The sequence below is a fragment of the Temnothorax longispinosus genome, chromosome 2 (assembly GCF_030848805.1).
Source record: "Temnothorax longispinosus isolate EJ_2023e chromosome 2, Tlon_JGU_v1, whole genome shotgun sequence".
Lineage (NCBI taxonomy): Eukaryota > Metazoa > Arthropoda > Insecta > Hymenoptera > Formicidae > Temnothorax > Temnothorax longispinosus.
Window position 1 is genome coordinate 1,712,741 of NC_092359.1, and position 27,274 is coordinate 1,740,014.

General features: G+C 41.2%; 2 protein-coding genes across 5 annotated transcripts in view; one reads left to right on the forward strand and one right to left on the reverse strand.

Moving 5' to 3' along the window:
- LOC139808810 (uncharacterized) overlaps nt 1-12,163 on the forward strand; it is a 20,572-nt gene extending 8,409 nt beyond the window's left edge. The window contains exons 1-6 of one of the 2 annotated variants that reach the window (XM_071771234.1): nt 8,142-8,211; nt 8,289-8,358; nt 8,996-9,706; nt 10,023-10,266; nt 10,350-10,440; nt 10,675-12,163. In XM_071771234.1, coding sequence (XP_071627335.1) covers nt 8,307-8,358; nt 8,996-9,706; nt 10,023-10,266; nt 10,350-10,440; nt 10,675-10,785 — 1,209 coding nt within the window. In that variant the 5' untranslated portion in view covers nt 8,142-8,211; nt 8,289-8,306 and the 3' untranslated portion in view covers nt 10,786-12,163. Of the gene's footprint in view, nt 1-8,141; nt 8,212-8,288; nt 8,359-8,995; nt 9,707-10,022; nt 10,267-10,349; nt 10,441-10,674 lie in introns of those variants that run through there. The other variant, XM_071771233.1, reaches the window with a different exon arrangement.
- A 120-nt stretch (nt 12,164-12,283) lies between these two features.
- Mlt (tubulin folding cofactor E like protein mlt) overlaps nt 12,284-27,274 on the reverse strand; it is a 31,345-nt gene continuing 16,354 nt past the window's right edge. The window contains exons 1-8 of one of the 3 annotated variants that reach the window (XM_071771227.1): nt 25,643-25,812; nt 25,187-25,226; nt 18,195-18,805; nt 17,658-18,060; nt 16,093-16,262; nt 15,694-15,802; nt 15,347-15,451; nt 12,284-15,038 (exon numbers count right to left, since the gene is read on the reverse strand). In XM_071771227.1, coding sequence (XP_071627328.1) covers nt 14,886-15,038; nt 15,347-15,451; nt 15,694-15,802; nt 16,093-16,262; nt 17,658-18,060; nt 18,195-18,793 — 1,539 coding nt within the window. In that variant the 5' untranslated portion in view covers nt 18,794-18,805; nt 25,187-25,226; nt 25,643-25,812 and the 3' untranslated portion in view covers nt 12,284-14,885. Of the gene's footprint in view, nt 15,039-15,346; nt 15,452-15,693; nt 15,803-16,092; nt 16,263-17,657; nt 18,061-18,194; nt 18,806-25,186; nt 25,227-25,642; nt 25,813-27,274 lie in introns of those variants that run through there. The other 2 variants (XM_071771226.1, XM_071771228.1) reach the window with 2 other exon arrangements.

The following is a 27,274-nucleotide window of genomic DNA, read 5'->3' on the forward strand; positions in this document are numbered from 1 at the left end:
CTCGTACCGCGCACGGCCAATTTCTGCTTTTCTGAGTTCCACTTTCGCGCGGGGTCGATATATAAGTATATACGAGTATAATTGCCATTCGGATGAACTCATCCAAACTTTCGATCGTCGATAAAGATTTCATTTTTACTTCCTTCTTTTCACGAGCGAGTTTAATCCGCAAAAGTATTTGTACGAGCGTCTGCAGTGTCGACAATGTGGCAAATAAATCCTACCGTCTCAGTTTATCATTTTCGTATGAAACCTTCCATGGATTTGTATTTCTACAAACTAAATTTACAACAACCAACATATAGATTTCTAAAGTGCGCTCGATTAAATGTTGATACTTGAAATACGACCATTTCAATAGGTATTTTTGAAAGTAGTCATGAAATGATCTGCCACTCGGAAACAGGCGCCTAATTTTTTTTTGCGGATAAATAGTGATTATACCTGGAGTGATTTCTAAACTCTAATTAAAAGTTACTGTTATTAATTACATATCACATATTTTTAATTATTCTATAATTTACTAGTATGTATATAGATTCATTCAATATTTGCTGAAAAAAGTAAAGAGAAACCAAAAAAATATTTAAAAAACGAAAGAAGCACATTAAAATTACCGTGACATGAGCTTCATATTTTCGACTGCTGGGCTGTAAAAATCATCCCTAGACGCCCGCGTTTTCAGCTGCAAATAAATTTCTAAAAGTCTCGCACGCTTTTCACGACGTTTTATGGAAATAATATTTATTGTTATCAAATTGCTGACCGGTGAAGCGACGGAAGAAAACGCAGTCAATGGGTTAAAATTATTTTTGTTTGTTGCTTGACGAGGAGAAAAACATAAGAAGTGACACCAATCGCTCCGGGAACGATGTCGCTCTCCATGGCGAACATGTTGCGATAGCGAATATGTACGTGGAAGACAATGGGCTCAAGAATATGTTTCACGGCAGGTAAAATTGTTACGAAGAATAGGTCAGATAGTCTGAAAATCTGCGCACCATAGAAACCTCTTGCGTCGAGGAAGATTTCCATCGTAATACCTCACGATCGTCACGCTGATATAATTCCCCGACGAGTAACGAGCAAGTTTCGCGATGTATAGCGGTATAATGGAATCGAGGGGCCAATTTTCGCAAAATTTAGAACAAGATCGACGTACTAACAGAAGGAATTGGCATATTATTTAATTACATTAATAATTTTTGTAATAATAAAATTAGAATGCGATTCTGTTAATCCTTATCTGAATTTTTACCTGAACGGTATATTATTTAACTGCATTATTTATTTTACGAAAATAAAAAGAGAGAAAAAAAGAAAAATTTAGGTAAAAATAAAATTGTAAATTTAATAAAATTTAATAGTGTTGCATTTTAATTTTATTTGATAATTCTTCAAACGGAAGTTATCATTTGACAACCGCTCTATACGACAGAATTAAATTACTATTGAATATTATCTTATTTTTGGACTTCATTATCCATTCACTTCACGTGTGAATATGTGATTGGAAAAGTTGTATATCGAGTAATAGTGTATTTACATTTAATAGGCCTGCTCAGCTTCGTTGAAACCATGTTATGAAAGCGACGCTCAAAAGCGCGAGTATCGCAGGATTATTCAATTTGGGAAAAAAAATATTCGCGCATGTCATAATATAATTTACGTGTTAAATGAATCTGTGTTTCCAGATAATTCTTGGGCATCATGTAAATCCTATGAATAATGGATATGTTTTATCTCTGTCCAGATATATATATTTCAAAATAATATTTATATATTTATCTATAATTCCATGTCAGTTTTTGACTATATTAATCGTATTTGATCAATTTTAATCATTTTTGACAATTTTTAATCATATTTGGCTAATCATCAATTCTCTTAAAAATGTCATCGTGAAATGCAGTTTGTAGGAAATTTGCATAACGTACATCGATAAAATAGATGAAATCCTAATTGCATTCGATTTTCTTTCTCGCTTCGTTTATTAAATATTTCCTCGTCGAAGAATTGAGAGACGATGAAATTGTCCTACAAAAATGTGTACTACATGCACCATTGTCTTTACTTTTTGCTATATATGCAAATTTTACGCTTTTACGTAGACTTTAAATTGTGAATTCACCTACTTAGCGGGCGAGGTTCTCACGTGTGATATCACTTTTATGTAAGATTAATTGGACAGAAAAGCGATCTCATTGCATGTGCATCCCACAATGTGCATCGCGCATTTGGAAATACAGTGAAACTTCACCGGAGGAAAGATTGCTATCGGAGAGTGTGTGTGAAAGTTCATATTGTGGATATAATATCGGAGACGATCTGGCTGTTGCTGCTCTATTGCCGCCTAAATTCACTTAGAAAGACTGACATTTGTTTAACGCGTGATTTCATTCTTTCTGCTCGGCTGCGTACCATTGCGCTGGTTATTTTCGGCTTGACTGAATTTTAATTTAAATTTTTTCACAAGTTCGTGTTCGTGAAGAAACACTGATCTAGATAAATTAAGGGGTTACATACGTTTGACAAGCCTTAAAACAAAGTCAAAATTAACGAATTTTTTTATTGTAGGTAAAATTATGTTTTATTAAAAAATGAAAATACATGTCTTTTTTAGAGTAGTCTTTTGAGAACATCGCGGTATTTATTGAGAAATAAGTTTGAGAATTATAGAAAAGATTAATTATTAGTGGTAAATATGTCACGGTGCCGATCCCAATCCTTCATAATTTCAGTGCCATAATAAATATTGTATTTTTCTGTCATTTTTTTATATTTCTTTTGTGCTTTACAAATTCGCATGTCGCGAGCGTTGTAAATATATGCCACGCGTTATACGTAACATAGTACGAATGTTCTTTATCGCTGCACCGACAGAAAAAAGTCGCGATAAAACTTTTGCAGCGCAGTTACAGTGGACGTGATAAACGACGTCCGATAAATGTGAAAACCGAAATGATTGTTCGTACGTGACACCACCCTGGGGGTCTTCAATAGTGGACTCCGTGGACAATACGTATAGAATAAAGTTCGCGAAGGATCTCGGCGAGCTTACAAAAAATCAGCTTAAGTACACGAGCCGTTAGTCTGCCAGCATATTAGGTCGAAAAATCGAAGTAACAAACGACCTTTAATCCAGGAGTTTAGTTAGCGCCATTAAAGCCGCGGAAATGGATCCTTTTGTAGATCGACGCATATCGCTCCATCAACAATGGCAGAAAAACAGAGAGAAAGATCCGAATAATCGGTTCACGGCCATTAGTTTCGTCGGCGGTTGCGCTAATGCGCTCGATAATTCGCGTTCATTCGGGCACTCGGCAGCACGATGAGGCTCGGCGGTAAATCGCGATTCGCTTTAGTGTCCTCGTTAGCCCCACTTCGCCTCCTCATCATGAGCGTTAATCTCATCGACGACTCGAATGCACCTCTCTCCTCCTCGATGCATTTCGAGCGAAACACGATGTTGAAAATTTCTATGAATAGACAATCTACGATTGCGAGAAGCGTATCGTAATAATATCTTTGTCCACCGCAAACGGGAAGTTTCTTAGAAATGTCTTGCGTAAAAGAATCTCAGATTTATTGAATATTACACACTCTGCATAAAAAAATTTATTATATAGACCAGCTTAACAATGTGGTGTAATAAATTCAAGGCTATCCTGTTTTCAATATAAAGTTTCTATACCTCTTTTTAACAATTTAAGAAAAGATTTTAAGATTAGTTTTTCATGAAGTTGTAGAGAATGGTTTAGTTTTTGGCTTCTTTTTCCTAAAAATGTTGACGTTAAACGTTGCAACTCAAGTATTCTCGTATTAAATTCAAGATTAACCTTCGCTTGGGAAAAGTGAATCAAGTGCAAAGAAACGAGTTTCCACTCAGCGCTGGCTTTTATCGTTGGTTTTTATCGCGGTCTTTCCGGAGATCGTGCTGTATGATTAAGAAGCGAATATATGCATTTCTACTTCATGCTCCAATGATTGTATCCTGTCGCGCACTTCTCTCTCACTTTTTACTAAGCATTCTATATCCGATCTGCAATCGATTTAACGAACCCGAACGTCAAAACTTTCACGTGTGAAGTCTCTTGTTACATTTAAACAATGCGATTAATTATTATTAAGAATATAACGCGTTCCATTTTTTTAGTCGTTTTATGGAGACGTCAGAGTCAAGATTTATGCAAATTGCGGCAAAAAGGCACGAAGGTCGCAATTTAGCACGTTGATTGCCATGGCTACGTGACTCGATGCTGTAATTCGACATCGTGGCGTGACATCATAGAATATAGATAATAAATTGCATTGCACAGCCTCTCAGTGGCGTGCGAGATAAAAATAAGATAAAGATCTGCGGATGCATAGAAAACTATAATATACGAGTATGATAAAGTACGCAGATGGAAACGATGCATGCAATAAAGAAATTAGAAATTTTACGAGAATGTTGTTAACTTATCGTATTAAATCCGTTGTCTCTGGTTCGAGGAACTTCATACGCGACGGTCATTGAACTCTCCAGCTGCACGTTACTGCGCGAACCGCGAAACGGCCAATTTTTTTTCACGAGCTTTCACGGAGAGTATGTAAAGCAACACGCGATAGAAGCGAATTCATTAAATCAATTATCCTTGGTCTGAAAACCAAGTGGAACGAAACGTAGCCTATACGGGGAAGTAAACGTCTCTCGAATTCGCTGTTTCGTTTTATATTTAAAAAATTATTTTTCGATATGGAAGTTCCCTTTGGTATTAAACCTTTAAGACCCAGTTTCACAAGTGTCGGTTAACTTTTAATCTTAGATTAACTCACTCTTTGCCTCCTTCTAACGTCCCCCTTAGAAAAAGACGAAGAGTGAGTTAATCTAAGATGAAAAGTTAACCGACATTTGTGAAACTGGTCCTTAATCTTCGCAAGGACGCTGGAACACCGAAATACACTTAGAGAATGGGGCTTCCATTCCGAATTTTTGTTTTCAATGTTAAAGACGTTTGCATGCAATCGATCAGCGGTAGTAATACAGCTAGCAGCAGGATTATTAGCGCGTTTATAATTGGGCGCGTTGCGCATCCTTCTTCCGTTCTGAAAACGAAGTGGGGCGAGGCTCAGCACGCGGAAGCGAAATTACGTAACGCGCGAAATGCAGCGCATTTTTTTTTCTCTCTGCATGCGCTCCGCGCGCAATTTCATACCTTGCGGCGCATTAACCGGGATCGTGTTTGCGAAGCGCACCACGTTCTAATTGTTTCGTACGGAACATTATTTATCATCGACGCGTTAGCGCCGACCCAGTGGAGCACTTATTCGTTATCTCTTTTGATCTCGAAACGAAATGGAACGCGGCGTAACGCGGCTTCAATCGGGTTAAATCGGATCTGCATGAAAATTGTATGTAATCCGCATGTAATCCGCATGAAATTCATAAACCAATATTTACCAGCAAAAACGCGGACGTACCTTATTTACAGAAACCAGCGGTTTGTAACAGCGTCGCACGCGATTACCGTCATCCGTAAGGATAAACCGCAGTTTCGCGGAAACAAGCGTGAGAAGTGTCGTCCGTGCGCTGAAAATGATTCTAACATAGATCGACATTCAAGTCACGGAACGTGGCGTTAAACAAATCATATATCAAACATCGACAAAAATTAATAAGTATTTTTAAGCGGATGTATATACATATGTTTTAAGTATTTTCGTAATTAACAGTCTTTGTTACGAAGTAACAGTTCTTTTTTTTTTACTCGTCTCTTGAGAATGCGTGTCTCAGGGCAGCCGAAAATTTCTAGCTGCGTCCCTGCGTGTCCTTCCGTACGCGTTACGACGTGCGGGACCGCGTTTCCGGTCCGTGAATGAAGTCACGCGGAGGGTGCGGAGTTGTCAATGAGGTGGACCTTTTGTCGCCAGGGAAACAGGCGCGGTTCGGCCGTTGCGCCTTAATTGTTCCAGCCGTCTTTATTAAGTCCGGATTACCGGTGGGAAAATTGCGCGCGACGTCCTCTTCGCCTCGTGCTTTTTCCTTCCAGACTTCAATTTATTACCGAGCTGTATCCGTGCAAAAGTGCGACCGGTTACAACCGAGAGAGCATGACTAACTGTACACGGACGAGTGTGTCTCACTCTCCATGCTCCTTAATTCCGTAATTATTTTGTCCAAGGAAGCAGAGTTGTCCGGTCGCACAGTCTCTGAAAGTACAGGATAATGTTTAGATTTTTATCATTCATATGCGAGAATCAGCCGCAACTCTGTCTGCTTATGGCATTTGCTATTATGTTTACAATATGTATGAAGAATTAATTTTACATTTTAAGTTATATTTATTAATTAATTAATTTAGAAAAAGAAAAAATAATACATTTTTATACGTAAACATATATATTTAATTATATTTATATTAACTTTGATATTTCGAAATTTCAAGACTTGCAATAAATTTCCATTTTTTTTTAAATTATAAACGTTTGCAACATTAAGAATTGGAGGATTTATTGTGTTGGTACAGTAATAGATATATTAATAGCAATTAATATTAATAGCAAAGTGTTATCTTCAATCAACTTCAAATGAAGTTTCGATCAATATTTCGATGGGATTTTTGCTCTGAATTGTAATCTACATACTGGTTCGTGCGAATTCGTTCTTTTTTCCAGCGATAAAATTGAAAAATTGCGACGTTTGATCTTTAAGTACCGCCGCGATATCCTATTCGTGTCACGTAGCAAGTTGCAACTGGTTACGGTCAACAGAGCATGACCGTCGCACTATATTCTGCTGTTTAACGATCGCATCTTTCCGCCACATTTTGTGCGCACGAGGCTTCGTAGATCGGCAAATAAATAAACGCACTACGGATGTTTTACCATATTATTAACTTAATTATTATTACATATATGTCATTAATATTCCAAGTAAATTAATAAAGTCGTTAATATTCTAAAATAAATTAGTAAAATATATGCTACGTTTTAACTATATATTATGCAGAATATTTCTCTTCATAAAAACAAATTTTTTTAAATATTCTATATGGTAGATCTACAAAAATTTCTTAACATCATAGAATTTTATAAAGCTACCTTGTAAAGTATATAATGATTAATTTTAACATTTATACTTTTAAAAGATTTGCACCGTACACATATGATCTGTACATTAAACACTATATATTATACAGTATTTTTTTTTACCAAGATTCCGATTTTGTATATGTGTATAAATTGTTTCACGCTACATTTGCCGCGACTTATCACTTCCCGTGCAGTCGCAAATGCGTTTAAATTTATCAAACAGACCAGATGCGCCGGAGGCTCATTTTTAACGCTGTGGATGCTGGCTGTAGGCGCACTTGAGATTGCGTACAAGCACCTGCGTTCAACCCGCCAGTCAGCCGGCGGCACCGGTCCATCGTAATTTCAATCTTGCATCTTGCGTTATTCGGCACGAAAATTACCAGTGCGTACTCGAAAATTCGACAAGTGGCGGCGTAGCCGCGAAGTTGATTCCAAGCGGGTATTCTGAACCGGTTTGGAATTATGAAAAAAAGCTTCTTACTTTCTCCGAAATCTCGATGGACGGAAGACACCTGTCTGCGTTCGGAATTCATAAAATTCCGTTATAAAAATCTTGATTTGTATCTCCGATCCCAAAATGATCGTACGACAACAGGCGTGTCAAAGATACGTCAAAATTCCTTTTCTGAAAGAACAGTTGAAGTCGAGGTTGAAGTACATAAAAGTTAGATACAGATGCAGATTAATTCCGATTAATTAAGATACAAATCTTAAGATAATTATGTCGGACCATCAAAATAAATATATAGAACTCTTAAGCGTGATGATAATGCTACAAGAAGTTTTGACATTCTAGGCAACCGTCTTGAGCGCCCAAATCTAATTGTTCAGATGGTTCAATATAGTTATTTTCAGATCTGTATCTAGCCTAACTTTTATATATTTCAGCAAAACCATTATTTTCGTGTTTTACCCGATTATCTGACTATCCGTCGTATACCTAGAAGCTGGAACCGCCGGTATTGGTTTTAAAATTCCTCAATGACTCATGGATTTTATGATTAAGCAACACGATTGGTCGTAGATTACTCACCGGCTCTTAACATTACCTTCTCTCAGAACAAACGAGATTGCGAAGCGACCAACATCGGCCGTTCGTTTATCCGGGCTTAGGAATTCGTTAGAGATAGAAATGTATAATGATATTTAATATATATTTGTATGTTTGTATATAGGCGTGTTGGTACATACAGATGCCTTCGTATTTGCAGATACATCCAGATGACGCGATGACGCTACATTGGTGGATGCACTGGTTCTGGGTTACCGCGCAATTTCTTGGTGAGTCATCATCATTTGTTTTCTTTTTTGTTAAATAACACACCTTAACACAGTAAGATTTTTCCTTATCAGCGCTAATAGTCAACTTAACTATCTTTAACTATCTTCTATTTTAATTTTCCTTTAACTGTCTTCCATTAACTCTGTTAAGATCAATAAAAAGACTCGGGCAACTTTTTAATGTCTTGGGCTTTAATTAGGTCACTTTAGACACTTGAATACGACTGCAATATGATGAAATTAAGAAGCAGATAAATCCAAGTTTTGTATTAGATAGCTTATTTATCATTGAAATAATCTAGAAATGTAATCCTAATTGTTAACATTTTATTATAGTTTATATTTATATGTATTTAAATGTTTTATAATTAGTCGCAGTTTAAATAATTTTAATCTAATTTTAATGTAAATTTAATTACTAAGAGACTTAATAATTATGAATTAAGAAGCGGTATAGAAAGATGATATTTAATTAAATTCTCAAGAAGAATCAACTAGCACAAAGCTTTTACATTTAATTTTTCGCGTAATGTGTTATTGATTCTCAGTTGAAACTCGCAAGAGAACGAAGCATTTACGCATTATACGATTTAATAATTCCTCTTCTTAATGATCATATTCTGACTTTCTTCTTCAGTAATTCTTGGGAGTCCTTTACCGTCTACCACATCGGATCCCGTCAACCAGTCTCAACCGTCCTCAAGAGTGACGTCTTCGTCGATCGAGATCGAAGATATCTATCGTACGTCGAAGTCAACCAGGCCGAGTTTTCGCATAGCCAAGGCTATCGGTCTTTATCCACAGACGAATACGGCCGTGGTGCCTGACAGGCAACAATCCGTCACCACTGTCGCTTCGTTGCTGTTGGAACGTAGAGGTACCGTCTCTGGGACGAGCGTCCACGAAACGGTCGAGCTAAGTTTTCGCGGTAATATCTCCAACGTCGAGCCGCTCGGCACGACAGCATCGCAGCGCGTCGGGGAGAACGAGAGGATCAGGAACTCGACCACGAAGAAGGACAGTAAAATCACGTGGATCCTGACGACGAACAAGTCGTCGGGTAGACCGAAGTACGAGCAGGAGGAGAGAAACCAGTCCAGCGTCGCCAGCAGGAACGTCAGCTTCGAGGAAGTCGAGGATCTCACCGTGCTACCTCATCAAGAAGAAATGTCGAAGGTTGATCTGACGCTGAACCGAACGAGGTCCTCCTTCGTGACGTCTTTGTCCGCGGCCGGGGCCGCTGGTAACGCCGCGATCAGGACGTTCAATCGATCCGAGGACGAGGTCGAGATCGACGAGGAAGTGTCTCAGACGCAGCATTTCGCTACGGCGGCACCTATCCTCGAAGGTAAACTTTAAAGAGGACTGTGTTACAGCGAATAAAAATAAGAATGATCTCGCAGACAATTAATGGTCACGGTGTTATCTCGCGCGAGATAAGAAAGTAGCATTGTATTTTAATTAACGTTTTCACGATCTTGACATTGACCTCCTTTCTTATACACGCTTACTAATTCTGCTCTAGTTTCTAATTAAATTTATTATTTTAGCAAACAATAGAAAAATTAGTAGACGCAAAAAGAACTAACTTGGTTACGATTTAACGATAATAAGAGAAAGAGACTTTAAACTGTTTATAATGATCGCGTGAAACAAATGTGCAGTTGGCGTGAGCGAGTCCACTCGTTTGAGCAGAGCAAGGAACACTTTCATTCCGCAGCACTTCCAGAGAGATCAAGTGCAAGGAGACAATCAGCCCCCCGATTATAACGACACTGGTAATAACCGCGAAAATACTGAGCATGGCTCGACGACATCCGCCGCGGGTATAGCTGCTATTACAGGCAGTTGTTTAGCGACTGTGGCCCTGCTCAGTACAATGGGTAGTCTCGGATTCATTATATACAGGTAATGCGTCGTGAGCTCGTAATGTGTACTTAATTATACCTGCGTTCGCTAATGCGTTCATTCATTAACTCCCTTTTTTTCAGGCGCAAGTACTTGAACCCTCCGCAAACATTGAACAGTGATAAATGCAGCAATCCCGATAGCTCCGGTTATATCGATGATTCCACTATTCGCGTTAGTATTATTACATACATAAATATTTAATGTATTCAACGGAATTTTTTAAATTAATAATTCAAATAACTACTTATAAGAACACAACTATTTTATATACTTATATAAAGAGACGTTTTTAATTTTTTAAAATTTTTTCTATTAGAGGCCAGTTAAAAGATTAAAAATTAATGAAATTTTGGTTTACTTGGTTAATTAAAAAATATTATAAAAGTATTCCTTGTTTATTTGCAGGATAACTCGGAGGAAATGTATAGTTTGGATAACGACTCGTTCCTAAATTCGTTAGAGGCAATGACAATACAGAATTACTGGACGGACAGTGTGAAGCATACGAAGCTATGACAAAAGAAGATAACCCAACCCGGAAAGAGAATCGAGACGTTCAGCATTTCCGACGGTGAAGAACACGAGCAAGTTTCTCTGCTTGAGCAATAGTACTTACACGTCCGAGACAGCCGTATTCTAGTTATCTAGTGCAGGAAGTTTCGTTGCCCGGCGTACATCCGGAGGCGATGAGAATATGCAGCGTTTGTACGAGAGTTGTTAATCAGTCTTGATGGGCTGGGATCGGACGTTAGCTACCTTGGACGTTATTACTCCGTACGACGTAAAGAATTATAGATCAAAATTGCGAGACGGCGCGTATCTGTAGACGTTATCTCGCGACGTGTTGATTTACGTCACTTCCATCGTTCCTATATTTTTCTACGGCGCAAAGCGACTGGCGAAGTCGCGCTTAGGCGGGAAGTGGCAGGATTATCCTTGAATATTTCCATTAACAATATAGTGCAATAAAAATGAAAATCGATGTACTTTATTATAAAATTAATATAATAACATTATTCTAGAGAAGTAAGAAGTACAAATAAGGCTATATTAGTCCATAGCTAGAGCATTCGCTGAACTAAAAGAACAATTAATTTAATAAAGATATTGAAATAATATCTCTAGGAGTATTTATAGTACAATGCTTCCAATAATACGAATTGGAAACTCGTACGTACAATGTTGTACTTACTAATGGTTTTTAACCTTGGATTTGAATGCCGGTGTCTTCTACAGTTTCACTTTGAAATTACATTACAATTGTGGTGATTAGCTCGGCCATATTGACAGTTGCTTAACCAGATAGCTTAAATATTTTCGAGGATCGGATTTACGGAAGATCGGACCAAATCGTACGTAGATCTAGCTTTACGCCTTTATGACATATCCAGCAGAAATATTGATTCACGTTTTCCATTACGAGAAATCTAGCTTGTACCTATATGTACATACCATTACGTAACGTTTTATGTATAGATGTGGAAATCTGCCGTCGCGTCGAGTCAGGCGTGATTAATTTTAAGTAGCGTTAGCATTTACCCAGATATATTTCTATACATCCGAAACGGAGGGGAGGGAAGAAAAACAGAGAATCCATTGTGATAGATCGTAGTGTTTAATATGTGTAAAATTATCTTTGGCTCGTTTATGGTAACGGTTGTGAATAAACACGTTCATGTATCATACACATTCCCGCCGGCGTCCCTTCCTTTATCCGTGATCTTTATCCTCAATTTGTGATCCAATTGTTTCGATTTGAATTAACAATTGGACAGATGCCCGGAAATTTTTACGAATTTAGATTTACAATGGTTATTTTACGGTAGAGCGTGTGTGTAATATAAGCGTAATCTTTGTTCCAAAAAATTTATTTAAATAAAAGCATTAAACCTAATACTAAAGGCTGGATTTATAATTGTCAGGGTCTGTGTGATTCAATTACTGTTCTTCGTAGAAACATCTTAGGTATAGGAAGCATCGTCGAGAAATAGGGATCCAAAATTGAAAAACGGTCTACCATATAAACAATTTATTTCGTTAGTACGTACATTTGCGCCAGCACAAAAAAAGAATCGTATTTTATAAATGAAAGTAATGCAGAGTTTCTTTTCCGAGACTAGACACATGCGTACTAGGATCCCACTACCAGTCCGTCCTTGTCCTCCTTCGTGATTGATTTTCATTTTCCGTTGTTTACCTCGACTAAACGACTCGTACTGTCCACGCCGCGAAGACAGGACAGTGGCATTGGAAACCCACAGTCAACATTTTCCTGACTATCGCGGTGGTCCTTCGATCTCCGGGAAACGTTTGACCGAATTTTTTCAACAGCAATACCATTCCGCGGCAATCGTCATCATACTCTATCGATCCGACAAAATCCGAATTTGTATATATCTTCTATCATTATTTGTATATATCTTATATCATTACACACTCGGCAATTAAATACCTGCTTCTTAACAATTGGTAAAACTAAAAAAATTATTAATACTGTACAATGATAATAAAATTTCATCATAGATTCTGGTCAATTGGAGTTTTAGCTGCTCCAAGAATTCGGTCTACGTTTCTCGTTACTATACCAAGAGTGTTGTCGTCCCGAATTATATCGTTTTATCGTATTCACAGGGCAGTGTTAGAAGTATCTGACATTGTGAGTTACGCTAGTACGTAAAAGGCAGGCACTAAGTGACTCCGCAAGCTTCGTTGCTTGTGAGCAAAGAAATCGAAACTTGATATACGCACCGTCCGCGCTTTCTTTGTCCGAACGCTCGGCCGAAAACGTTACGGCACGGTGGTGCCGGCGGACTCAAAGACAAAGCGACGCAACGCAACGTTCTACTTAGCTTCTTTTCGCGAGCTCGTTCGTGCCCTAAATCTGGGTTAAGCTGTAAATGTTAACGAGACATATGGATATTTGTGGCATTCAGGAGAGAAAAAGAAAAGGTATACCTTCGAGAATCGAGATTATTATACGAATCCGGAACATTATACTCATAAATCGCAATCGGCATCGCCTTTGTTATCACATTTAAGATTTATATTAGCACTCTACCGCTGTCGTCAACGTATCATGATTTCCGTTTGTCCACTTCGTAACGAAACGATTGCGATAATATGAAATTTGTTCGTGCTGTCGTATGTTCCAATACCTTAGAATTAAAAGAAGTAATAGTTGTTCAAAGACATAGAAACTGTTGAAGATGAGAAGTGAAGATGTTAAGTACGCGTCGAAAATAGACGATAGCAAACATAACTTCAACCGCGCACGACTCCTGCGCGGTTTCACAAATTTTCTCTCGCGTTTCACGGTATTCGTTACAACTCACGTTGTAATTTACGAGCTCGTGACACCTAGGCGTTTTGATCTCGCGCAAAGTTTACAGAGGAAAGAGTTTACTCGTAAGTATACATCACCTTCGGAAAGTACAGAGATCATTTGTCGAGATGACAACGTAAGTGAACGACGCTTTCGCGAATCAGCGGCGTAAATACATTCCGCTACTCTTAAACTTACTCGGGAATTTCGTGCAAGGCTTCTTCTTGCCTTTTACCAGCGACTTTCGCGAAAGAGCCGCACGCATTTTCGCGACTGCGTTACACACTTTCATCATTGCCCGGTGCTCAAGCCGGGGGAACAACAAAACGCGTTCGTTTCATGAACGAGTAGATCCTATACTTTCTTTAAGGGTAACTGCCCGCGATCTCTACAAAAATATTTCGTTCTCTTCACAGCAGCCTCAACGGCGGCGCGTTACGTTACAGTTGTCGTTGGCATCGTCCTAAGATGAGTCGAGAATTATCTTCTACGAATTCCTTATCACTTTCTTTCTCGTCAAGCAAATAGGGTAAATCTCCTTTGCTCGCGTCGTAACTACATCGAATTTAGCTGGAAATTGAAATTCACTATGTACAATCCTGCTTCCCCGTATTACGTTTCGTCTCCTAAGACGGACGAGAATTACTATGTTAAAGAAAAAGATGGCTAACTATCCATCTAAGCGCGTGTACGCTTGTACACTGGATACAATAATTATTCTCTATGCACCAGGCTCGTTAGTAGCGGTTTAAGTTTATATATGTCGAGGTCTCTGGACGAGTGTTATACGAAGAAATAATTATCTAACAATCGCAATGGACGATCATTTGCATTGGTGCTTGTAATTAATGGTTTTCAGAAAATGTCTAGACATACCGTTTATCAGGCAACACTCATCTTTAGATAATTTCGTCTCCGATAAATTACCGAATTTTCGCCAATTAAAGATTTCTCACATATCTGCTCATTATTATTTTTGAAACATTTGTGGTTTAAGGTAACGTCGAACATCCGTAAAACCCTAATAATTCTATACGTTTAGCTTGTATACTTCAACGTAGGGAGATATTTGCCCTCGAATTGCTCTCCTTGGATTGTAACAGTTTTTGGTTTTCTCAGATACCCGCGGTGGTGTTAGCAAACACAATCATGAAAATCGCGCCTCTCTATTGATCTGTAACAGTATTGTTACAATTCACCGATGAGCGTCGCATCGTGAGGCTATAAGTGGAGATCAAAACCCGAGGAGTTATCGGATTTTTTCAATACCGCACGATTCACTCGTCGTTCTTCTTCAGGAACGAATGGAAGATGTGGTCGACGACGTTGACGCGAATCGATTCAGTTTGCTGTCAATGATGATCTCGTCGCCGTTCCTAATGTTGTACCGATAGAGTTGCTTGTTTGGATACAGCATTTCCTCCGGTCCATACTGTGCCTTCATTTCCTAGAATTTTTAAATTTGTTCCACTCTTTTTGCTGTGATATATTTCGATAACTTTGTTGTATAGGATAAGGTAAATTCTTAATATTTCGCACAAAATTTCATGTACGTTAAGAATTCACGCTCGTACCTTGCGATATACTTCGAGAAATTGCAAACTTTAGATACATGCCAGGATAGGAAGGATTATATTTGGAAGGGTAATGCGATTCATATCGCAACTTCGGGTTTCTTAAAGGATCGATCAAGGTGCCAAATATTCTGCGAACAGCATTAAAATCGTTTAGTTAATACAGGACAGAACAACTCACCTGATCAACGTAGAAAAGCCTCATTCTATTGGCAGGAATTTTCACCATACTTTCCAACTTGGTTTTTAATTCAAAAACTGTCCTATATACATCTACCGACCGTACCTGAAAGCATTGTTTGTGACCAATCATCCCAATCAAATGTGTAAAATCAAAAATGTAAAATAAAAAGTATTGCTCACGGCATGGAAATTCTTTCATTCATATCGCGAATACTTGCAGAAGTAAATACTTGAAAGACTTAATTATTTTTCGAGTCACGTATTCGGGAAAGATTATGGATCTAGTAAAAGTTTGCCGTTACGCAATACACCTAAAGTGACGAAACCCGATACGAAATTAAATACCTCGACGAGATCTCCGTAAGTGAACGTGACCTTGACCCTTTTCTCCGGCGTCAAATCTACGTTCACCAAGGGGTCCAACTTTCCGTGAATAGCCACAAGCTCGGAATACCTGAAAATCGCAAAAGAGGGTCAAGTTGGGTTCCTCCGAATGGTAAGGGAGCGCGAGCGTAGCCATGAAACCAGAATAGTCCAATAGTCTCGGGCGAAGTTGGAGCTGCCCGAAGGACAAAAACCGGGCTTGTTCGCGGGGAAATTGAAATTTGCGTTAAAGACGCATTAAAAAACAACTTATGGCGCCTTTGAAGAAGTATTCGAGACTCGTTCCGCGCGAGCCTTGATTATCAAAGGGGGGAGGAGGGAATTATCAAAACCGAACTTGGCGAGCGTTAAGAGACTTACCTTTCGGGTCGATCAGCTTCCGGTTTGTCCATGTAATAACGTATGAAGGCCCTTTCTGCGTCCTCGCGCTCCTGAGACGATATCACGCCGCCGCCGTTCAATGTCTCGACGTTTGGCAGTCGGGCTATTAGTAGCTGCCGCCTCTCGTGTTCCGTGTACTCCCGGGGGCTCTGGAAAATGTTAAGCGAATATAAAGCGGCGGATAAAAATTCGTGATATCTAGTATAGATCGCCACACAAATGTGATAGAGATCAATTAAATTTGGGCTATATAGTTGGATTAAATTGTACCAAAGAAATGAATATAAAGATTCAATTGATATTAAAACAAAAATTGCAGATATTTGCATTTTAAGGAATATCCAACATTTTTAGCCCGCTCTTATAGATGCGCTCCAAAATGGAACGGGTCTCTTATAGTAACAGCATAATATAATTTCCGCTTTCTTAAAATAAAATTTCTTTCAAATAACGATACAGATTTGAACAACGTTGTCAAGATATAAATAAAAAATATAAATCAATTAAAAAATACAACAAAGCTGCATTATGCAATTATAGATTGTAATTATAGACGTCAGTAGCTTATAGAATAGGAAACACATTCCGCGACAAAACTGGTCTCTCATTGAATCGAAGGCTACCATGTTACGCACGTTTAATTAGCACAGTGAGACGCGTGTCAGTTTATTTAATTCCGGTTCTCACACATGAAACAACAAGGTTCCTTTTGAACACAAACAGCGAGTTTTGTTTATTTCACATTCGTCTATTAATATCAAATTCTCTTAACACGACCGTGTTTGGAAGTGCCAATATAGGGAGTGCTTGCAGAGAGTTTATTGATTCCAAGAACTTGTTTTCGAAGCGCACGTGACATTAATCTATGAGCATATGCTTGTTTGAGCATGTGCCAAGATTCAATTGCTGCGTGTCCACGCGAAAAGATCTCTTACTGGGGGACACATCATTTCTCACGTAATACTAACGGCTGTGGCAGTTTTGAGATGCGAGGAATTAAACACGTGTTTCTAATCTATATATCGTCAAGTGTGCTCAGACTTTATACTTTGATGCACTTTGAGAATGAAAATAGCCATTGATTTCAGAATGGTACACTCGTATCGTATTTCGTATCTTGATCTTTCATGGGATAAATTTACTCTCTACGTCGCAGTAACGAATATTATTCCCACATATAGCAAATAACTAATTCCAATTATTGCTTGTGTTGTCATTGTCTTTGGTTGATTCCTATCTCCCCGAGATTTCTCTTGTACTTTACATTTTAAAAAAAGTGTCGCACAGGCGATGCAAAGATTTAAGTATCCACCTTTAAGTAATATTTTTATTTAATACATATCTATCCATTTTTAATTAATATTATACATTTAGAAGAAATAAGAAGTCTATTGTTCATATTAAGCATGAAATCGATTCCGACTCGTTATCCTTCTTCAATGGAGTCACGTGCGAAATCAAGATGCGTCAAACAAAATATTTTCTGACGACGAACGTAATGCAAGACCGATTTTCGATCGTCAAGGAGATTGAAAACCACTCACCTCGAAAAGCGGGCAGCCTTGGATCCTGAGCGACTTCAGCGCGGGAAACCTGGCGAGCCTTTCGACCTCGTCCCAAGCCGATAGCAGGGTACCGTTCACGTTCAAGAACCTGAGCATTCTGAAGGGATCGTGGGGCGACTTGATGGTTGTCCCATTGGATTCCGACTTCGACTCAGATCTTTCGTAGTTGACCTTGCTCTCAAATATCCTATTTCCTTTATCGTCCGTCGACGAGGTATGTTCATCCGCGTCTAAGTGATTCATGTTTTCGTTATCCTGCCCGTGACCTTCTTCTTTCGTTCGGCGGCCATCCTCGCTTGGCAAATTCCGATTTTCTTCCAAACCAAGCGATCTGATCGGGCACTCGGCGAGGACAAGGCTCTTCAGGTTTGGAAATAGATACCTGGAAAATCGTACAGCGCCCAATGACAAATCTTTCGGAATAACAACTTATCAAACAAATTTTATTTTACATTACTAAAGAAACTGATCGATTTTCTAATTATTAGCATTGAAACGATATCACGTGAGACTCACCCTAGCTTCGAGATCTCGTTCCAAACTTCCACCGGATTGCCGGTGAAGTGTAATTTCTTCAGCGCCGGATTCGCGTTCTCCGGCTTTTGATAATCCAGGTCCACCGTTTTGTACTCGTTCAAGGACAAGTGAAGTTCCTCCAGATTGCGCAAGTGCCGTACCAGTCCCTGCACCGTCGACCAGGACACCCTCGTGCCATTGAGCACGAGATTCCTCAGAAGATCGTAGTTACCATGCTTGATCTCCAGCACCTCCGCGAGGCAGTTGAAGCTCAAGTTCACGAACTTGATCTTGGGCATGTGCTGCAGGATGTCGAATACCTCCGTCCATTGCGACAGCTTATTCTGCGCCAGGTCAAGCTCCTCGACGTTTTTGCACTTGCTGCGAAGCTTCTCGGCGTCGTTGCCCGCCGACTCGATGTCGCAGTCTTGGAGCACCAATAGCGCCGGCACCGTGTGTCGTGGGGATTTCTTGGGGATGAAGATGCTCACCGACAGGGCGGCTTTGGGCGAGCCAGACTCCGCTTCATCGTCCGTCAATGAGCAGTCCGTCGTTGAGCTGCCGTACTTAAGCTCTAATGCTTCCAGCAACGACGGCATGTTTACTGCATTCTGGAACATTACGAGAAGCTTATTTATCCGGAATAATAATTTCTGCGATAAATTCTTTGCAGTGATTTAAAGGCTGCTTTTATCAGCATCATTATTATTAAATCGATTATTATTTTTCGCATCCAATAAATTGCAGGAGCATTATTTTCGAATAATTTTTACGGAAGATCGGGACGGTCATTTAAAGAGACGAAGATCGTACGGAGATTTCTGTCTGAAAATAAATTCAGTTTCTTAGGATGACCATGGAAATACAAATGCAAGTAAATGTCCACCCTGTCGGCCAAATAACACAAAGCAGCGTCGCTAACCGCGGGAATAGAAAAGGAAGGAAAAGGGAGAAGGAAAAACCTCCGCGAGCCGGTCATCCTCGAGACATGTAGAATCTGGTCTCGCCATATCCGCTAAGGTCACGCCATTGTCTTTTTGCGCAGCGGCCAAGAACCAGTACCGGTTCTCTCTAGCAGCCGACAAAACGATTCTTCGCGATCGCGTCTCGGCTCGGCTCGCCCACGCGCATGCCAAGCATTCAGAGACAACTTGGGACAATCCTGAACCTGTCCTGTCGACGAGCTCATATTGACTGAGAAAAATTATACCCCTGACGAAAAGTTAACGATTATTATTGTTGCGCCTGCATGAAAGAAAAAGAGATATTTCGATATACGCTGGAAGTTGAGTTCGACTCGGATGTACAATCCCCGAGTAGATAGTTGAGTTTAGGATTTTAAATCTGTCCTGGGACCCTTTTAGAAATCGAGATGTAATATAAGGAACGAACCGAACGAATAAACTAGAGAACTTTCTTTCCGAAGAGGTACTCTATAGCGTATAACAATTCTCCTGAAACTAATTCTATATCATTATCATTAAATAATCGTAGAGCTCTCTTGAGTGTCATTTCAAGTCTCGCAGTCCCATCCGCAGCGTTTAATTAATCGCGTTATAGAAAAGGTTTTCGACGACTTTCCACTTATCGTTATAATATCGCGATTTCTCGAACGCGGTGATGATAGGTGTACGACAACGTAGTTCGGACGGGCTTTCCGATCTATTACGGTTATTAATGCGTAGTCGGATTGCCACGTCTTCACGATCGGCGATAAACGTCTTTCTACGCGCGCTATATACGGCGACTCGGTCGTTCGATGCGTCTTCACTATGCAATGACGACCGCCATTCGACCATCTTCCACGTGTTGCAACGCCATACATATCTGGACTCTAATGTACGCGATTAAAGGTATTCCCGTTATTACCAGGGGATCTCGAGGTGACTTTTGCATTTCTATTCGCGAAAGTATAACGACAGAGTGTCCGACACGATTCGGAGATATCTAGACCTGTTCTCGAGCTGTTCGTCAACACAGGAACGAGATGTTTTCCTTATTATATATCGCTGCATCGTTTGTATATATATATCCGATACCTCCGCCACAAAATTCTGATAAAATATAATGATGATAGATTGACGTAATAGATCGACGACTCGTGAGATTATGAGTCAAGCTCGCTCGCAAAACGGAAGACTGTTACGTTAGTTTGGCGAGAGTCGCGTAACACGTAAGGAGCCATTCTCGTTTTTTTGCTGGACACACGCCAAATTGCATTTACATAAGAAAGACATTACGATACATCGCGTCCTACTAATTTGCTGTTTCATACAAGTCGTTGGGGCTAAAGTAATTTTCGTATTATAATTCATGCAAATCTACGACCTACATAAATAATTCATCGTTGTACAATGTATGATGAAACGTTGACTTCTATTATTCCGGAAGGTCTTATTCAGCTTGAGCTCGCGCGGCTTTAATCGCCGTCCGCGAGGAAAAGAAAGCATTTGTATGAAATAAAAGGCCAATACGTTTAACGAGAAGAAAAGAAAGGAGAGTAGCGAGACGAGAAACTTTTTCGAAACAATATAGATGTCATATACGAATGAAACGAAAGCCGCAGTGCTCGTTCACCATCTCGCCGGAAATTCGGACACGCTTCTTTACGCGCGGCCCAACACGCGCGGCTGGAGCGGTACAAAACCAGGCGGGTGTGTACGTCACGTCAGATCGCGAGGAGTTAATTCGGGACGAGCTAGTTTCGATCCGCGCGGCGATCCCCGTGAAGTCGAAGGCGCGAACGGCGGCGTCCGTTGATCGACGTCGAGCGGACGGCTGCATGTGCCCGCTCGGATCGAATAAAGACGTGACTGGCCTAGAAGCAGCAAATTGGTCTAACCGCGTCTAACCGCGGTTACTCTCCGCGCTTCCCCTGAGCGTAATAGCGGCGATATCGGTTCAACGGCCATGCGAAATTAACTTTCTCCGCTCCGCGCGGCTTCGCGAGCGCGTCCAAGAAAGAGACCAGAACGAGAAGGAAAGAGAGAGAGAAAGAGAGGGTCTCTAGCAAGACCCCGTGCATTGCACCGCGTTACGGGCGCATTGAAGTCGTGACGGAGGCGCGCGTTGCTCTATCACAACGGGATACCGGGAGTCGCGAAAGTCCGCAACGGTCAGTGGACACGTCTCTGAGGATTGCCTGTTTCTGTCGTGAAGCGAGTCCGCCGCCGAGAAACGCGTATACAACACCGACGCGTTTGTTCGCGAATTACGATCTTGCGCACGCGATGATAAACATATATACAATATATCTACGCAATCAGAATCAATTTATTCCCTGTCGAGAACGCAAGTATGATCGCGAAGAAATCTCGCATGAAATTAATTTCAATGCGCAGCACTTTACAAGCGCTTTAACGTAAACGACGGAAGGATAAGAACTCGTGAGGATTTTTAATTGTAATTGCCACATGTGAGAATAATTTACACGCGATAACGATTGCGTATTTCCTAGAGCGTTTATTATTGCTTAATCGTGGCGCTTTTAGATTCGCCCGTGAAATCACGCTGCTTACAAATCGCGCGCACATCCGCGACCGGCAACAAAATAGAAAAGCAAGAGTGAAACGCCGCATGCGTGGCTCTAAACACAGCCTTTTACGATTTACGGAAGCCGCCGCGAGTGGGATACGGATTGTACGAGCCAAGATTCACTCTCTACAGTTTGTGTAATTTCACGCTGGACGCAGATGTGTTTCGATTCATGAGATAGGGAGCATTTTGTTATGACCGCCGAAAGCGGAGTCCGAGCTCCGAGCAATTGTGAGATTCAGACTGGAATTTATGTGGGACGCAGATTCGCAAACTACAATTTCACACACATGTACATGAAACGTTAATAAAAAGCATATATCTAAATATATATATAGCATATCGTTTTTATACAACTCTCGTGGACGAGAGCAATACAAAATAAAAGACTTTAAATGTACGTTAATCATCAGGCATTAATAATTAAACACGTGGACTGACTCTTGCAGAAATAATAGAATACTTAAATTAATTATATTTGTATTTAAAAAAAAAATAGAAATACAAGATAAATATGACGGACTGCAATAAAAACGGCTTATCTTGTATTGAAAGATTCATACCTAATTCATACACGGTAAAACCTTTAAAATTTAAAAACAATCGAGAGATTAAATGCAAGAAGCTTCGGTGGACATATATATATATATATATATATATATATATATATATATATACTTTCGTATCTAGATATTTTTCCAGTTAGTTTTATCCTGGCGGAAGAATTAAACGAGCCAGGCCTGCCAGGCAAAATTATAATTGCGCGAAGAGAAAACCGCGAGCAGGACATTGATAGGCACATAGTAGTTACAACGTATGCAACGTTTGCGAGCGGCAGACTGGCAATCAGCTGAGTCGCGAGGCTTGAACGGTATCAAGTGAACCTACCACAGCTGTCCCGTTCTCTCTCTCTCTCTCTCTCTCTCTCGCGCGCGCGGTGGCCACGCGTAACGTAACGCTAAATATACGACCGGTGTGGTGACGGTTACGAAATATGTCAGCGAGAATCGTCGGCGCAGTGGGTCAGTCGGGTTGCGTTTGCATGGTGCGTGAGCGCCGGAAAAGACGCGCGGCTGACCTTCTCCGTGATATTCCCCTCGTAAGCCTCGAGAGAGATAAAGCGCTCCCTGGCCTTGCCGCGAGGACAATTTCTAAAAAAGCCCAGTTGAGATAAGTCCTAAAAATCTCAAGTAATCCATCGCACACAATATTGCCGCGTGAATTAATTTCCCCGAAACAAGAGCGAGCAAATTGCAAAGCCGCCTGGGCGTAGAAACGATTAAGCTAGATTTATCTTTCGACCCTCTTTCGCGCTAAGTACCACACTCCAGAGATCTCAGGGTCGGCGTGAAAGCGCGAAATAAATTTAAATCCACGATCGACGACACGATAAACTCTCAAAATTTAAAAACGGAATCGAGGTTGAAGAGGCTTCAATGAATATACATATATATTTTCGCATTAAAATTTTGTTGTACCCAATCTGTTACGCGGAATTCATCTCTAGGGACTCGCTGTTGGTTCCAACTGCGTTGTATCTAAAGTGTCATTGTGCAAAATGCAAATAATGCAGTAAAATAACTCAATTAGCTGCTTGCGAGACATTCGTACGCGCAAAAAGGATCTGTTTGTAAAAAAAAAAGAAAAAACAGAGAGAGAAAGAAAGAGAGAGACAGAGACAGAGAGCGATGATGTATATGCCATCGCTAACATTGCAGGGCACAATAAACATTGTGTCGCCTCCTCTCCTTCCCGCCCCTCTTCTCCTTTTGTCAGGGGACGCTGCATCGCGGAAATGAAACAACGGATTAGGTAAGCGAGGGAGCTTTGACGCAGCGCGCGTCGTGTCCTTTCACCGGTCGCGAAATGAGAGCTAAAAGCGCGAAACGCGTCGGAGCGGAACGCCACTTTTCCGCCTCGGCGTCTGAAAACATTGACGAAAGTCCGGCCTGCTCCTCTGCTGCGCAAATTGCGAGCCGAGACTGCCGAGAGCTAGCGGAATATTACTCGCTTCCTCAAGGTTGCCCGTGCGGCGTGCGCTCTGCTCGCGCGACCCGAGCCCCGAGCCGAGACTCGAGAGCGCATTGTGTGAATGCACGTACCAGTATACCTATATATCTCTCCTGCCTTTGCCCGCCTCTGTCTGCACCTTTGTTGCATCAGGCCTGATCAGGCCGTGCGGAACGCGAACTCTGAAGTCGCTGTCGCTCGCAATTCGATCAGCGAGAGAACGTAGATATCTTTTGTGCGACACGTATAATTGTTGAAGTTATGTTAAATGCGCAGCTTAAAAAGCGGCACGATATAGAGTTCCGGAGGACACCGATAAGTTTCACGTTTCTTATCATTCGTAGGCTGCGTTCCGATATTCACTGTCGTCAGTGCTGAAAATCTATAGTGTACGTTACGTAAACTATAGATTTTCAGTACTTGCAGTGAATATCGGAACGCAGCCATATTCTGTTGTTACGTCGCGCGAAGATAACGGAATGTCTCTTCTGTAATATTTGAATGGCCCCACAAACCTATCAATGCAAGTAAAAATAATTAATTTATTCGTGGATCTCTGAGGTAAAATTTTTCTGAAGTCTGCAACACAACACAGCTGCCATTATCAGAATAATCGATAAGTGGTATCTTCGATCGCGCTTGCCTCGCTTGCCATATAATCAACTTCGGAAGCATCCCGTACACAATTAGACGATGTGCTCTCAGTGCTCTTTCTCTTGGTTCCTTTCTCGACTCCTAAAAACACCTCGCGGCAATTAAATTGATGTGTATAAGAAAGCGGCGCCGAGACGAGAAAGAGATACATACAGAGCGTCATGGAGAAGATCACCAGAGAGAAAGAGCGCGATTTTTCAACGATAGATCCCCCCGATAGATTCAAATTCCACTTCTTTTCGTGAAAAAGTCGAATTTAATCCTCGGCCCACAGCCTGTTAATTTTTAAAGCACGCGGGATCAAAGCCTGTTCACGATCCGACATTTGCAGAACAATCGTGCCACGCTGAAGTGCTGCGCAGTAGTTCTGGAACACCTGGTGTATACCGGATGGACCGTTCACTGGAACGCTATACATCGCGGCAGACTTCTCCTTTTTGAGCTCGGCTAGAGCTGCGCGTTTTAACGGCAGCTTACTGCTATGTTGCAGATCAAACGTTGGCACCTCTTCTAAGCTAGCAGGATCAAATCGGCAGAATCAAACCGGAACTATCAGAATATTTAGTACCCATTTTGTACTAATTTGTACCACTAATAACAATTTTGTATCCCGTGCCATTTCGGAGAAAATCGTGGCGGTGCTACCTTAGCATTAAGCTAGAAAGACCACAAGAAAAAAAAAGAAAAAAAGAAAATTAAATACAGAAATTTGAAGGACTGAATTTGTATTAATTTGTACCATACAAATAAATTTAATACATATATTTATCCCTTCTGCTGAAAAAATAACTCACCGGCCGATGCGCAACAGCGGAGTTGTAATTCTGCGTTGATCTGTAACAAAAGAAATATTTTTATATTAAAGCTACGTCCAAGATAATCGACAGTAAATAATTATCGAAGTAAATAATTATTGCCCGTTTTTAAAACATTATTTTAACAAATATCTGATTTTAAAAGGTAAAAAACAATCGCGGCCGCCGGCGCCGCAATAAGCGGCTGGATATTTCCGTGCTAACTAGTTCGCATAATTCATCCGCGAAAAATTGTACAAATAATATTGCGACCGTGCGAATAAGAGAGAGACGCAACGTTCGCGACGTAATATCTCGCATACGCCGGAGATAAGACTCGACCCGAAATTGCACCGTAGTTAAAAACCACGAAAGTGGCGGAGTCCACCACAGAACTGACACACAGGACGGCAAAATATAATATATTATAATATAAGAAAATTAACAACTACCCACCCCACGGTCGCTCCGCCGTCGCCCGATGCCTCCCAGGCCCCGTTCTCCTCTCCTAGATCGTCCTCCGTTACTCCGTTGGTCCATTGTCGCACTCACTCACAACGCGACGACGTTCACGAGCGAAAATCGACGATATCGTCGATATCGTCTCCTCTTATGATCGCGCGACACTAAAGGCACACGGCACTCCCGGTATTAATCTCGCGACGCGGTAACTAAGAAACTTAGTTACACGGCGACAGAAGAATTACGTCGCGGTCGAAGAAACTACGAACGAAACTATACGATCCGATTGACGCCCATGACGCCATGACGTTAAAGCGCGCCAAGCGCGGTCGTGCGCGCCGCGGTAAACACGAGTAGTGGGGGTAGAGGAGTGGTATCGAGGCGTGCTGACGTCACGCATACCGAGCGCGCACCGTGCCTAGTTACCTGTAGCCCCCATTTCGTCCCTACCAAATAGTGTGACGAGAAGCCGTTAGCCGCGGCGCGGCGCCCGCGTCCCGCGACTCCCGCGCTCCGGCGCTCCATTATTCACATCAGTGCAGAGCGCAGCTTCTTCGTCGTAATCAGTCGTAATTTTTCCGTTGCCGTGTAAATAAGTAGGTACGTGTCGCGTCGCGAGATTAATGCCGGGAGTGTCGTGCGAAGTGTTGAAAATATCGCGGAGATCGCGCGATCATAAGCGACGATATCGGTCGATTTTCATGAATGTCGTGAGTGAGTGGACGCGACGCCACGGTTGCTTTTGGCGAGTGAAGTTGGCCGTGCGATTTACGAAATTCCGCCATGTTCGTCTACCTGCGGGACATCGCGGATCGCGGCACGGGTGCGGCGTCGAGCGGATCGTACAGCTTTTTCGCCGTAATTTTTCCGTCGCCGTGTAATCAAGTACTCGCCGCGAGATTAATGCCGGGAGTGTCGTGCAAAGTGTCGAAAATATCGCGCGATCATAAGCGACGCGATCTTATCGTCGATTTTCGTGAAAGTCGCGAGTGAGTAGTGACGCGACGCCACGGTTGCTGTTGGCGAGTCCGCGAGTGAAGTTAACAGTGCGATTTACGAAATTCTCTCCGCCATGTTGTCGTCTCCCTGCGGGACATCGCGGCACGGCATCGAGCAGATCGTATAGTTTCGTTCGTAGCTTCTCCGCCGTAATTTTTCCGTCGCCGTGTAATCAAGTACTCGCCGCGAGATTAATGCCGGGAGTGTCGTGCAAAGTGTCGAAAATATCGCGCGATCATAAGCTACGCGATCTTATAATCGATTTTCGTGAACGTTCGTGAGTGAGTGCGGAGTGCGCCAACCGGCCAACGGAGTACGGATTAACGCTGCAACGGAGAAGGACCTGGCCGACCGCGACCTGGCGAATCGTGGAGAGGAGGAGGAGGCCTGGGAGGCATCGGGCCCCGACGGAGCAACCTTGGGGTAAGCGTTCGTTCTTATTTTTAAAATTAATAGTTTTTTTCTATTTATTCGCGTCGATTTATCTCGGATAAGCAAGAAATAATTTGAGAAACCGAACGTTTATTTAAAATTTTATAAAAGTTTATTCTCATAAAGGTTTTTCTCAGGAAATAAGTAGATAAATTATATATTAGTAAATCTAATTAAAAGACGACGTAGAAGTGT